Source organism: Leptosomus discolor, chromosome Z (assembly GCF_034619465.1).
Source record: "Leptosomus discolor isolate bLepDis1 chromosome Z, bLepDis1.hap2, whole genome shotgun sequence".
NCBI lineage: Eukaryota > Metazoa > Chordata > Aves > Leptosomiformes > Leptosomidae > Leptosomus > Leptosomus discolor.
The window spans coordinates 29,571,583-29,584,789 of NC_141419.1; the positions used below are offsets into that span (position 1 = coordinate 29,571,583).

General features: G+C 42.3%; 1 protein-coding gene across 1 annotated transcript in view; it reads left to right on the forward strand.

Annotated features, from left to right (window-relative positions):
• Positions 1-75: 75 nt before the first annotated feature.
• Positions 76-13,207, forward strand: part of PGGT1B (protein geranylgeranyltransferase type I subunit beta) — a 39,898-nt gene continuing 26,766 nt past the window's right edge. Inside the window, 2 exon segments of the mRNA XM_086480057.1 lie at positions 76-206; positions 5,709-5,827. Coding sequence (XP_086336183.1) covers positions 76-206; positions 5,709-5,827 — 250 coding nt within the window.

The following is a 13,207-nucleotide window of genomic DNA, read 5'->3' on the forward strand; positions in this document are numbered from 1 at the left end:
ACGTCGCCGCGGAAGGGGCGGGCCGGCCGTTGCGCGTGACGCAGTAGGGGCGCGCTGGGCGCGGGCGGCGACAAGATGGCTGCGGCGGCCGGGCCGTGCTCGGGGGAGGCGGAGCGGCTGGACTTCCTGCGGGAGCGGCATGTGCGCTTCTTCCAGCGCTGCCTGCAGATCCTGCCTGAGCGCTACTCGTCCCTGGAGACCAGCAGGTAGCGGGCTGGGCTCCCCCTGCCGCGGGACGGACGGACGAACGTTCGCACGCCTGCCTGCCCGCCGCCCGGACGGCTTTGAGGGCTGGCGGCGGGGGTCTTGGTGTGCCTCCATCGCTTTCGGGCCGCGCGGTGGGGAAGCGGGACGGCTCCGGTGGTTTTCGCCCGGCGCCCCCGTCTCGGGGGGGCGGCGGCTCTTTCCTCGCTGGCGGGCGGTCGTGTTGACGGTGAATCCCTCTTGGAGGGCGGCCCGCTTGGCCCGGCCTACCGCGGCTGTGGGCAGGGCGCCGCGCCGTCCCGGTGGCCGAAAGGAAAGCGCTGCCTGTGGTTGCCCGCCAGCGGACGGCTCCCAAAATAGGAGCTGATGTCGGGGTTTAGTCAGTGCTCGCTGGAGCTCCCCGGTACCCGCGAGGGAAGGCGCGTTGAGCCTTTTAATCTGTTTTCAGTCCTGTGCTTCCCTTTTTTTAATCCACCCTGAAAGCCGATTTGAGAATAAATGACTTAAGCCTTTTGTAGCTCAAAGTCGGCAAGCAGAAGGCTCTTGTTTATGTAACAGAAATAGCTTAAATCTTCATTAGCTAGAGTAAGAGTTAAAATACTATCGAAGCATGTTCCTCACTTTCAGTTAGAGGGACACGTGTCTCTAATGGCTTCAGAATGCGTTTGTTTCAGATCCTTCAAGTCAGGTAATTACATCTGGGGCAACAGGATCAATAATTTGGTGGTCCAGCTGCACTTGATAAAAACTTGGGGACATGTAGAGGGTTGAATATCTCAACCAATAAAACCATCAAATGCATTTCACGTTGTAATCTCCTGCAAGTCGTGCTCTTGAAGAGTGCCTAATAGCTTTGATCCAGTCTTCCTGCTCAGTCAAGCTTTCTCTTCACTTCAGAGTACAAACACTTGGCAGAAACATGTAAGGACTAATATGGGTAGTGGTGAACTGCGTGTGGAATGACACATAGCTTTACATTTAAGAGGAAAGTTAGAAATTCTGATTTCAGAGGTGTAAATCATTTATTCATTTAAGAGTTAGCCGATGCTTTGATGTACACTGACATACAGAGAAAGGCTAAAGAAACAGGGATTCTTCAGCCTAGATCTAGGAGGGGGTCTTCCATTACTGAGAAACTAGTTGCAGAGAAAAACAGACTTACATCCTGCACAAGGGACCTTGGTGACTGGGCAGGAGGCTCTGGGAATGGGTTGCTTCAGGGAAGACTGGATGTAGGAAAAATGTTCACCGCTGGCAGTTAACCACATAAATAGGTTGCCCAGGGAAGCGATGGAGTCTCCCTTGACCCCTTGGCTTGCAGGGTCCTGAGTCATCTCATCTAAGGCCCCACGTGCTGCAGAAGGTGGGACCAGTGATCTTCAGAGGCCCTTGACAATCTGGACATTTCTGTTCTGTGATTTACGTTGCCAAGGTGCTGCTGTTGCCACTGAGCTGAAACATAGGCTCTGGTTTATGTGGGGTCTTCCCCAGTCTGACTGAGTAATGCTAGTAATAATGCTAGTTGTTTTGAGAACTCTTGAGAAATTAATGAGCTGTCTGAGCTAAATTTAATGTGCAGTCATAGTAGCCAGTCTATTGTACATAATGGCTGTGCAGCACTGAAAAACACTGTTTTCTGAAAATTGGAACTGTCAATTTGGAACTGTTTCAGAATGCCTTAATTTTTGGCTAATGAGCGCAGTCTAAGCCTTCAGTTAGAATAAACCCCATGATCATCTAAACTCATGCATTTTTTGAAGTTGTGAAGTTTTTATTCAGCCAGAGGTTTTTCAGTTCTCTTATACAGATTTTTAGATCAGTGTTCTGCAGATGTGCGTACGTGTCTGTTAACAAATTCTAAGCTGGGCACTGAACCATGAATACTGGAACAGGTTGCCTAACGAAGTTGTTGACGCTCCGTCCCTGACAGTGTTCAAGACCAGTTTGGATGGAGCCTTGAGCAACCTGGTCTAGTGAGAGGTGTCCCTGCCATGGCAGGGGGGTTGGAACTAGATGATCTTGAGGTCCCTTCCAACCCAAACCATTCTGTGATTCTACAATCCCTGGGTTGACCTTGAGGGTACTAAGTTTGCCTTTTTGACAAGTTCAGGGTTACAGAGTTCAGCATGCCTGATCTGGTACTGCTGCAGAAAGAAACGCTGTTACCCTTTTATCCTTGCTTCCCTTCTTCCTGCATTTGTGTGGTTCCGTAGTGAAATAGATGGGGAAACTCAAATAAATTAAAAGAGAGGCTTGTAAAAAACAAAATAATCATTTGTCAGTGAGTTGGTTTTGGTTCACTGCACTGCAGCAGAAACAACTGCATTTGGTGTGACCAGGCAGAGTGGTAGAGGATGAAATTTTCCAGATAGTACTGGTCCATTCCAACTTAAGCTGTAGTTTGTCGAAGGGTAAGGGAGTAGGTACAACGATAAATTTGATTTCATGTTCTTTACTCAACTTACTGGCTCAAAGCCTTCATAATTATTTTTGTCTGTAGTTATTGCATACAGCGTCAGCAACAGTAGTTTTTAAGTAATCTGATTGACAGTGTTTCATACATACTGATCATCAGTACTGTGAGGTTTTGCAGGAGAATGTAACTCTCCTAGTCTCTGAAATCTTCCAGATTGTGGTACTTCACGGTGCTCTTTGTAGCACGTTTACTCAGTTTCTCAAATCGGTCACTTCAGATGCTTTCTGAGATTTCTGCTGAGAAACTGTAGTTTTTATCCGTGCCTGAAGATGAAGAGCTCTGAATCTGTCGTCAGAAATCTTTTTACTTGCTTGTCATGTTTACAGTCCTCCTTACCAATATTCCATTATGTTCCCACAGCTGCCCTCTGTGGAAAACGCTCTATATGAAGTTTTTACACTGTGGTATGTGTCAGCTAAGGTGCTGCTAAGAGTTGTCTTTGTTAGTCTTAGAACACACATCTGTTAATTTTCTGCGAGGCAGGATAGCATATGGAATAAGGACACAGTATCTAGGTGGCTGTATCAGGACCTGTCTATGTCCAGTGGTGCCAGATATTCTTGCCCATCATATGTCAACTCCAACACACTGTACGGCTGTTCCTTACTCACGCTCGTTCTGTTAACACAGAGAATCAACTCTTACTAAGTAAACTGAAACCTAACTGTATGTAAAGCCACTTTTTACATTCGTTTGTCTGATACATATATTTTTAAGTATAGATGAGATTTGTTGTGTCTTGTACGTACAGCCTTGGTTTGGACCTAGTTTGCAGCAGTTTCTGTTGCTGAAGTTGGCACCTTTGTGCCTTGCTGGAAGTCACTTAACTGGGTAACATAGTGTGGAAATGACTTTAGATCATTTCAGTGAAATACTGTCAGACTTGGTGTTTGCAAAAATTGAAAAATATACACAAGGTTTCAGAGAAATCATTTACTGTAGCTGAACAGTAAATTCCTTTTTTTTTTTTTAACAGAAGTAGTGATTTTCCTTGAAATAGTGGGTTGTTACCAAGAGTCACACAGATCTGATCAATGGCAAAAGTTGATACAAGCCTTGGAAGTGTTAATTTTGTACTTTGAAAGACAATTTTGTAGTCATTGGATGACTTAAAAGACGGCTTGAAAGATACTCTGGTTTCACATTTTTTTTCTATTGTGTGCAACATACTTTTTTTGGCTTTCTATACTAAAAAGCTTTATTGTAATAGTAAAGAGACGTATTGTACGATCCAATGATTACAGAGTGGGTTTACACTTTCTGCCATGAATATTTGCAGTAATGGAGCTGTATGCTATTCCATGTTTGATTTTTTTATTAACTTGTTTTTCTTTGGCAAGGACCTTAGAGTTGCATGGAGGGATTGTTTGAATAGGGAATGCCAGTGTTCAATATCCAAACAGATTATAGATTAAAACATTTTTTTTTTTAAGAGTAGTATGAAAAGCAATGCAAAAGCTGAGGCTCAAAGTAAAAGACTGTGTAAAATCAAGTAACCGCAGCTTGACAGGTAATCATTATTTGACTGAGTTGCGACCACCGCTTATGTTATGTAATCCTAGTAATAACAGCCTTGAAGCAGAAGTTGTTGACCTAAGTTCTACTTGTGACTTAAATTCCACATGATGATGATAGCAGCCAGTCAGCCCAGTGGTAGGAATACCAGCCTTTGAGGTTGTGCCATTGTATGGAGATCAGCGTCTGCTGCATTGTCACTTGGCTGCTGTGTTTTAGTTAGAAGAATTATTTTTGAGGTGTATTTCAGGCCAACTCACATCACCATTTTTCTTTGGTCTTACTTTTTGTGGCTCTGATGCAGAACCATATGCAGAAATTAAGTGGCTGTTTCTGTCCACATCTGTCTTCTCATCTTCAGAGGTGCCTGCTACTGGTGGCCAAGGTGGCTCACCAGCCTGTGAGGTAACTGCAAATTATAACTTAGACTTCTAAGGAAAGATGGCATTAACTTTTGGCTTTCCTTGGCATGCTAAACTTTAGTTTCTGCCTGTGTAGCAGCTGTTTCACAATCCATTGTCTTATCTGATGAAAGGAGAGCAAGAAGTTCTGGAAGAGCAAAAGGCAGATGGGGGTGTGGGTGGCAAAATATGCATCCAGCTAATTTTAATCTGAGTCAGAACTTCCAAGGTACCATTACATGAACATTTTCTCTCGTAGCAAACTATCTCAAGTTCCTAACTCAGTGCTGTTGCTTTGGTGCTCTGTCAGAGCAAATAATACATCTGTTTGAGGGGCCATGCTGTAAGCTAGATGACTGCAGTGGTTTGAGATAAAACAAAACCCTCAAAGAAGGTGTTAGTTAACAGGTATGGTAGCACATGTTTATGGAAGGAAACGAGCTGTGGGCAAGACATTCAGCATCCTAGCTGCCTCACTCCTGTATTGGATACTTGGATTTGATGTTCTTAATTTTAAAAGTTTAGATACATTAAATACAAGTCATCTAGGCTCCTTTATACCTAAGGACAAGAAATAAATACCTCCAGATGGTAATTCATCCTGTGTGCCTATTTATACATTGATTGGTTACAAAGGAAACCTTGCTGTTTGACAGCTAATTTCTGAGCACCTGAAATTTGGTTTGGGACACAATGAGAGGCAGCTTGCTGTAGTTCAGGGTTACCTTGCACTTACTGCATATTTAGGGGACTGTTCACGTAAGAATTCGTCACAGAGAGCTAGTGTTCCATATGTTAGTAACCTAGTTTACTTTGTAGTGTTTTTTTCAGGTAAGCAGGCTCTTAGATTAATGTCTGAATTGACATGTCATTACTATGTAAAAGGAGGGGTGGCTCTTATGAAAAGCTGTGTTGAGACGGAGAAATGTTTACAATACAAAGAACATAATTTTGTCCAGTAGATAAATTTCATGCTTTCTGAGCTAGGCTCTTAATGTGTTGCACCACTGTCAAAGGCTGAGAATTTGTAGATATTTCTGTTTCTGCAACCGTTTGTTAATTTCCCCATGATATTTATGGTGGGAAGTGTAAGTCTTATCTTTTTCTTTTAGGTTGACAATTGCATTTTTCGCACTCTCTGGTCTGGATATGTTGGATTCCTTAGATGTGGTGAACAAAGATGATATAATAGAATGGATTTATTCCCTGCAGGTCCTTCCCACAGAAGACAGTGAGTGAGTTTTTAGTTTTTTTTATTGATATTAACATCTTTACATTTGCATTTCACCTGGGGAATAGTGGATGGCTCTTGTTTTTATAAAAGACAAGATTGACCTGCCTGAAGTGCTGTCCACATAATTTCAGGTAGTGATGCTGAGCAAATCATAGAAATAGATTCCCTCTAAAGTAATAAAGCTAGAAGAAGCAATTAGTTTAGCTTTTTTATGTGTACAAGGTGAAACTATGAAATTAATTTGAAGACAGTATAACATAGTATAATGAAGTTGCACTTTAAGCACCTCAGAGGAAAGTTTCACCTGATTCTGAGAAATGCATATGTTACATAAGAATTACAAGTCTAATAGCGATTATATTGACTTCCACTAATTGTAGCTATGCCAGGAGCTCTAAGCACAGGTGTGGTTATTTGGAACAGCTTTGGAAAATGGGAGGTGTAAGGTTAAGGAGCGAAAAGAATACACACTGTTCCTGCTTTAAAATGAGAAATCTGTTCTATTTACCTAAGGTTTTTAGGAGTAATGCTGTTACTGCATCCCAGTTGTCCTCAGCTTGGAAGGTGCATGGCAGATTCAGGCTGGAGAGGGAGCACACAGGAAGTGTCTCTTTCCTGGTGACTTGACAGAAGTCAGGGAGGTGCCATTTCTGTGGGCTAGTTGGTGCTGGCAATTTTTTTTCCTGTGGCAGCGCAGTTGAATGGCTAATAGCAGCAGAGAAGGTGGAAGGGAGGGAGTTGTGGGTGAGGCACTGCTGCTTTATTACAAGGGGTGCTGGCATGTGAAATGCTGATGTGGAGATAGCTTCAGGCTGGTCTCTAGAGAAGAGATAATTTAGGTGCCCATGTGTAATGTCATGAGCATGTACTTTGTGTGTTGGATGGTTCTAGAAAGAAAATGCTGTTTCCTTATAATATCTAGTCTGGTATGTACTCCAAATTGTGTCTCTCCCCTAAAAGCAGTTATATGAAATAAAAGCATTTTTGTGAAGTGAGCATGTGGAAGTGAAGATTGCTGATGCTTGGTTTTTACAGTAATGAAAAGATGACTTGACTTATTCTGGAGACTTACAAACCATCAGATCCACCCCAGGAATTAGAACTAAATACATTTGTTTTTTCTTGTGTTTCATCCTGGGACTGAATATAAAAAATTAAGGGTTTGGATCACATAATTATTCCCACAACATTTTTAATCATGAGAAGGTTCCTGTCCCTTAGCAATTAGAAAAAAATTTCCAGAGTATACATACTTTGTTTTAGAAGTCGCTCACTTTCTGTTCTTTCTCCTAGTCTTCAAGAGTGTATTCTGAAAGAACAGTGAAGATTGCAAGAGAGATTAGAATAGGCACTTTTTTTGTTTGTCTTTGGTAGTATGCAGTCATTCTCAGGGTGCGGTGATTCTACCTAGCCAATGTTTGGAATAGTCCCATTGTCAAGAGCCTCCTAGGGAGTGCAGTGTAAATCTCAGCATGCAGATGTGAAGGCTAGCAGTCCAAGGTACAGCTGAGATGTGCTCCTTCTTTTTCTAGCTATCATCCCACCATAAAACTACAGGAGAGTAGTTTTGGGGAGGGTGCTTTTGGCAGTGCATTCTGTGCTTTCAAGTAATAAATCTCTTCTTTTCACCAGAACAAACTTCCCTCCAATCCTGTATTTTCCTGTGACATCATAAAAACCTCTGTTCTTCTTGTGCTCTTACTCTTTTGGTAATAACACTACTCTACGTGGTCACGTGGCCCCAAAACTTCAGCATTATTTTTATTCCGTTGTTACTTCCATCTGATGGACAATAGATAATGTAAAATGTAAACTATACCAACAGTAGCAAGTTGGATATTGGATGACTAAATCTGCAGAAGGCGGTGTGTACCGCCCTGTCATGTTTACTTCCCATAAAATGTATCAACTTTCTGTTTTTAATCCTGGTTGTGTGCGACATTTGGCAATTGGCAGCCTCCCAGCATTACAGCTCTGACTCCCTCTTTTGGCCTGTTTGAAGAAGTAGCTGAACTCTGGTAGGCTGCAGCGGTGAAGTTTTTGGTTTCAAAATGCTTGTGCGCCTCTAGTTAAAGAGAACAATTGCTAGCTGGTGCATCAGAGTCCTTCCAGGTAAAAAAAAAAACCCAACTTTACTTTGCTTTTAAAGAAACATTCTATTACAGCTTTCTTTACATGCATGCTGATAAATCTCTTTCCGTGGAAAATTTATTTTTAAACATTTAAATTATAACACTGGTTTATGATACAGTTTCTGGAATGATGAATTCCAGTAATCTTGCCTTAAGTATTGTACTTGATACACATCTTCATTAATTTTGGCTCTGGAACTGAAAACCTGTTTAAAACTTACATTTTAAATTGGAATATATATTTTTACAGAATCCTGGGGTTTCTTTTTGATCACGTCACTGGTTAAATTCCTAAAATAAGCAAAAAGAGATTTCCTGTAACTCTTATCAGGAAAATAAATTTCTCTGCTTTTGATATTTGTCCCTCTGAAGGTTCCATATCCGTAGCACTTCAGTTGTTTTTTATTTGAAGCACTTTTTTAAGTTGGCAAATTCAAATTATTTTGAGAGCTACTGCTGCCTTACAGTCATTTTTCCAATGGATAGGAGACAGAACAGTTGATGCTCTGCAAACTCAGTATCTGTTCATTTTTACCAATAACTATTATAGTAGGTGTACTGGCTGGGACAGAATTCGTATTTTCCACAGTGGCCCATTTGCTGCTGTGTTTTGGGTTTATGACTAAAACAGTGTTGATAGCACACCAGTGCTTTAGCAGTTGCTAGGCCATGTCTGCACGGCATCAAAGCTGTCTCTTGTATTGCCCTCTGCACCCCCTCTCCTCCAGCAGATACAGCCAGGACAGCTGTCCCCAAGGGATACTCCATACCAGCTGGCATCATCTTCAGCAGTAAAAGCTCTGGGAAAAGAGGAGAAAGGGGGTGATGTTTGTGGTTGTGGCATTTATCTTCCTGAGTTAACACTTACGCATGCTTAGGCCCTGCTTTGTGGGAAGTGACTAAACACCTGCCTGGCTGATGGGAAGTAGTGAATGAATTCCTCCTTCACTTTGCTTCTGCCCACAGCTTTTGCTTTGCCCACCAAACTGTCTGTCTCAATCTGTGAATCTCTCCCCACCAGAGGCAGAAGTGAGTGGATGACTGTGTGGGTGCACAGCTGCTGGTCGGGGTCAGCCCACCACAGCAGGGCGTTACAGAACCTGGTAGAAAATTCAGAATTTCGTGTTTTAGAATACTTCTTAGGCAGAGTCTCATGATATACTGTGGTAGCTTCAAGTAACATGTTTGTATTTACTGATATGTGATAGGTCTGATGACTAATGAAAGCTTCAATTCTGAGATTTGTAGGCTCTGAAATTTTTATGTGAAACTAAAGCTCATGAATGCAAAGTGGTGTGATCTTGATCTTGCTGAGTAAGAAAGCAAATATACACTCTGTGAGCCTAATTAAAATGCACTAAAGGAAGCTAAAGATTAAGGTCTGTCAGGACAGACTGTATTCATCTGTGGGTTTATTATAACTATGATTCAAACAAATAATGTCCTTTAGGTACCATAATTTCACCTCAAGTGTTTTAGAGACTGACTCCATACAAATTCTAGATAGGAGAGAATGGCATGTCACACACACTAGCTGACCGTCACGCAGAAACCTACCATCCTTAAGCTAAATGCTTGGCCTCATTGCTGTCTTCTGCTTATTTGAAAGGCCTCCTGTCTTCTATAACTCTTGCAAAATAGTTTGGCTTTATGTTCCATGGATTTTGGCCATTGTTACTTTTCCTTCACTTTTAGTAAATGTTCTTCTTAGGTCCATGAGTAATCATGTTTTTGTCTTGTTTGTGTGTTCAGTGCAGAAAGACCTTGCTGTGTTTACCTTTAGAAAGAAGTTGAAATTTTGAAAAAACGCTTTTTTCTTTTTCAGTTTGAGGAGGGTCGTGCTCTTTTACAAACCTTATTAGAAATTACATGTATTTGGACTAAGACATTTTCTAAAGTCTTGATGAAATTGGAAAAGGATTGACAAAAGACCCACTTCCAACTGCTTGTTCTTAAGATTCTTGTCATGTCAGAGCTTTACTATTTTTCCTCTCATAAAGCATAATTTCAAATTTATTTTAACTATCTTAAAGTGCAACTCTTAGCAGTGTGAGGACGTTTCTCAGTTTCTTGCAGGTCACATTTAAAACCAGTTCAGCACTTTCAAAAGAGAGTGAATCCAAAGCTCTGTACTCAAGTAAGCTAATTGCAGACCAACAGTGAAGGCACACTTCTTGGCCATATTCATCCACCATCCTCCCCCATAGCAACACTGGCACTTGTTTGACCCTGCTGGAGAGCTGATTTAGCTTGTTGAAGTGGCAGAAAAGTATGCATTTTTTTATCTAACAGGAAGTTAGCTTTGTGTTGCATTGATGAACTGTGTTGGCTGGGATTGCTAGTGCCAGCCCAGTAAGAGAAAGGGAAGAAGACTGTGCTACTGACAGCTGGATGCTTCACTAGCTTTGCTGTACTAAGAAATGGCACCAAGAGAGAGAGCTGAGACCTATTTCACTTGTGGGTCTGAACCCCCAGGAGCCATGCATAACAGGCTGAAAACCATTACACTACAGCAGGGACCTAAAACTTTCTTCTGTCAAAGTCTAAATTTAGATTTGTAATAAAGGAAGGACTGGGGAACTACAGGCCAGGCATCTGTGGCGGGAAAGATCATGAGCAAATCCTCCTGGAAACTGTGCTAGGGTATTTCGAAAATAAGGAGGTGATTGGTGACAGACAACATGGCTTCACTTAAGGGCATATAGTGCCTGACAAATTTGGTGGTCTTGTACAGTGGGGTTACAGTGTTGGTGGATAACTGACATCTACCTGGACTTGTGCAAAGGATTAGACACTGTCCTGCGTGACATCTTTGACTTTAAATTGGAGAGACGTGGATTTGATGGATGGACCACTCAGTGGATCAGGAGTTGGCTGAATGGTCTTGTTCAAAGAGTCATGGTCAACAGCTCGATGTCCAAGTGGAGACCAGTGATGAGCAGTGTTCCTCAGGGGTCAGTATTGGGACCAGCACTATTTAACATCTTTGTCGGTGACGTAAACAGTGGGATCAAGTGCACCCTCAGCAAGTTTGCCGACAACACCAAACTGTATGGTGCAGTGGACACGCTGGAAGGAAGAGAGGCCATCCAGAGGGAGCTTGACAGGCTGGTGGGCCTGTGCAAACCTCATGAAGTTCAGCGAGGCCAAGTGCAAGGACCTGCACCTGGGTTGGGGCAATCCCAAGCACAGATACAGGCTGGGTGATGAGTGAATCGAGAGCAGTCCTGGGGAGAAGGACTTGGGGGTGTGGGTGGATGAAAAACTGAATATGAGCCAGCAGTGTGTGCTCACAGCCCAGAAAGCCAATCGCATCCTGGGCTGCATCAAGAGAAGTGTGGCCAACAGGTCGAGAGAGGTGGTTCTCTCCCTCTGCTCTGCTCTGGTGAGACCCCACCTGCAGTGCTGTGCTCAGCTATGGGGCCCCCAGCACAAGGAAGACATGGACTTGCTTGAGTGGGTCCAGAGGAGGGCAATAAAGATGCTCAGGGGTCTGGAGCACCTCCCCTATGAGGACAGGCTGAGAGAGTTGGGCTTGTTCAGCCTGGAATAGAGGAGGCTCCGAGAAGACCTTACAGCGGCCTTCCAGTACTTCAAGGGGGCCTACAGGAAAGATGGGGAGGCACTCTTTGCCAGGGAGTGTAGCGATAGGATGAGGGATAACGGTTTCAAACTGAAAGAGGGGAGATTTAGATGAGATTTTAAGAAGAAATTCTTCTCTGTGAGGGTGGTGAGGCACTGGAACAGGTTGCCCAGAGAAAGCTGTAGCTGCCCCCTCCCTGGCAGTGTTCAAGGTCAGGTTGAATGGGGCTTGGAGCAACCTGGTCTAGTGGGAAGTGTCCCTGCCATGGCAGGGAGGTAGGAACTAGATGATCTTTAAGGTCTCTTCCAACCCAAACTGTTCTATGTTCTTTATTTGTGTGTCAGTACTGGAAAAAAAAAAATGGATAAAATGTCATTTTTGCGATCCTTGTTACTTTTGAGGTTTCTGATCATGAGTTTCTTGAGCAGAAATGAATTTCACTCCAAGAAGGTTCTTTAACGGCTACATTTGAAGTATTTTTCTGGATGTATAATGGACTTCCATTTTAGGGAATGCAATGTTGCGGTTTTTTTGATATCTTCTACTGCTTTGATTTGTGAGAATAATTGTTTTTTAGCCCTAGTTCAGTAAGAATTGCTTATGCTTAGTTTTGTCTTACTGACTGTGTTAAAGCTGTGGTGGTTTTTTTAATATATTTTTAATGATGTAAGTAAACTTGCTTCTGGTACTTAGCAAAATGAGAAGTGCCTTGGAACCGGAGGAATGTGTAGGGTTACCTGAATGGGAAGAAGTAAGGGTGAAAGTTATCAATAAATATTCCCATGAAAGACAGATCATAAAAGATGAGTAACAAAAATGTCCTGTCTCTAACAGATGACGTCCCAGGATAAGCCATCTGTGGTCATCACTTGCAGCTCTATTACATGTCTGAAGGACTTTATGGCCTACACACATATAAGTAACCTGGTTTTCTTGACAGGAGAGTCTCAGCTCTTGATTTAAGCATGGAGTCTTTCAGTGTGTGAAAAGGGTTGATTTTCTTTGGTTCTGTTGTCAAATGTGAAAAGTTTTTTCCAGGTGCGTTTTGTTCAGCTTGCAATAGTCATGCAGCAATTGAAATATTTATTATTTTTTGCTCTGTCTTAAGCTCTTTCAGAGTGGTTAAATATGCTTCATTCTGAAAGTGAACACTAGGTGGTACCATTTCCTAACTGCAGTTATTCTTGATGCTTCAGCAGTGTGCTGGAGCTGAGCTGGTCGCTCCAGCAATTTTGTACAAGGGACATAAAGTATTCATAGCCTTTTCGTTAGGGTATGCTTATTTTCTAATTCTATTTCTGATTCTGACAGGCTGTTTGTGGCTCAGGAAAGTAGATGAAAGTTTGATTAGCAGTACTAAGTTGTTACGTAAGATAACAAGTACTTTGCAATAAGAGTAAAACAAAACTTAAGAGAAGATGAGGTGATGTGTGAAAGACAGTGGGTTTTCCATGATTTCCCTTTGGTTCCCATTTGGTTTTGAACTTATGTGTTCACAAGAAGCTAAAAAAAAATTGAGACATGGTGTCAGTATGCTGTCTGGTTAGAAATCAGCTGGTTTACTTCCTGTTTTAACACTTCCTTTATCTGATCAGCATTCTATTTTTTAATTCAAGAATTGTAACTAGAAATTTAGCAATTCACTTCTAATGCTGAAAGTCT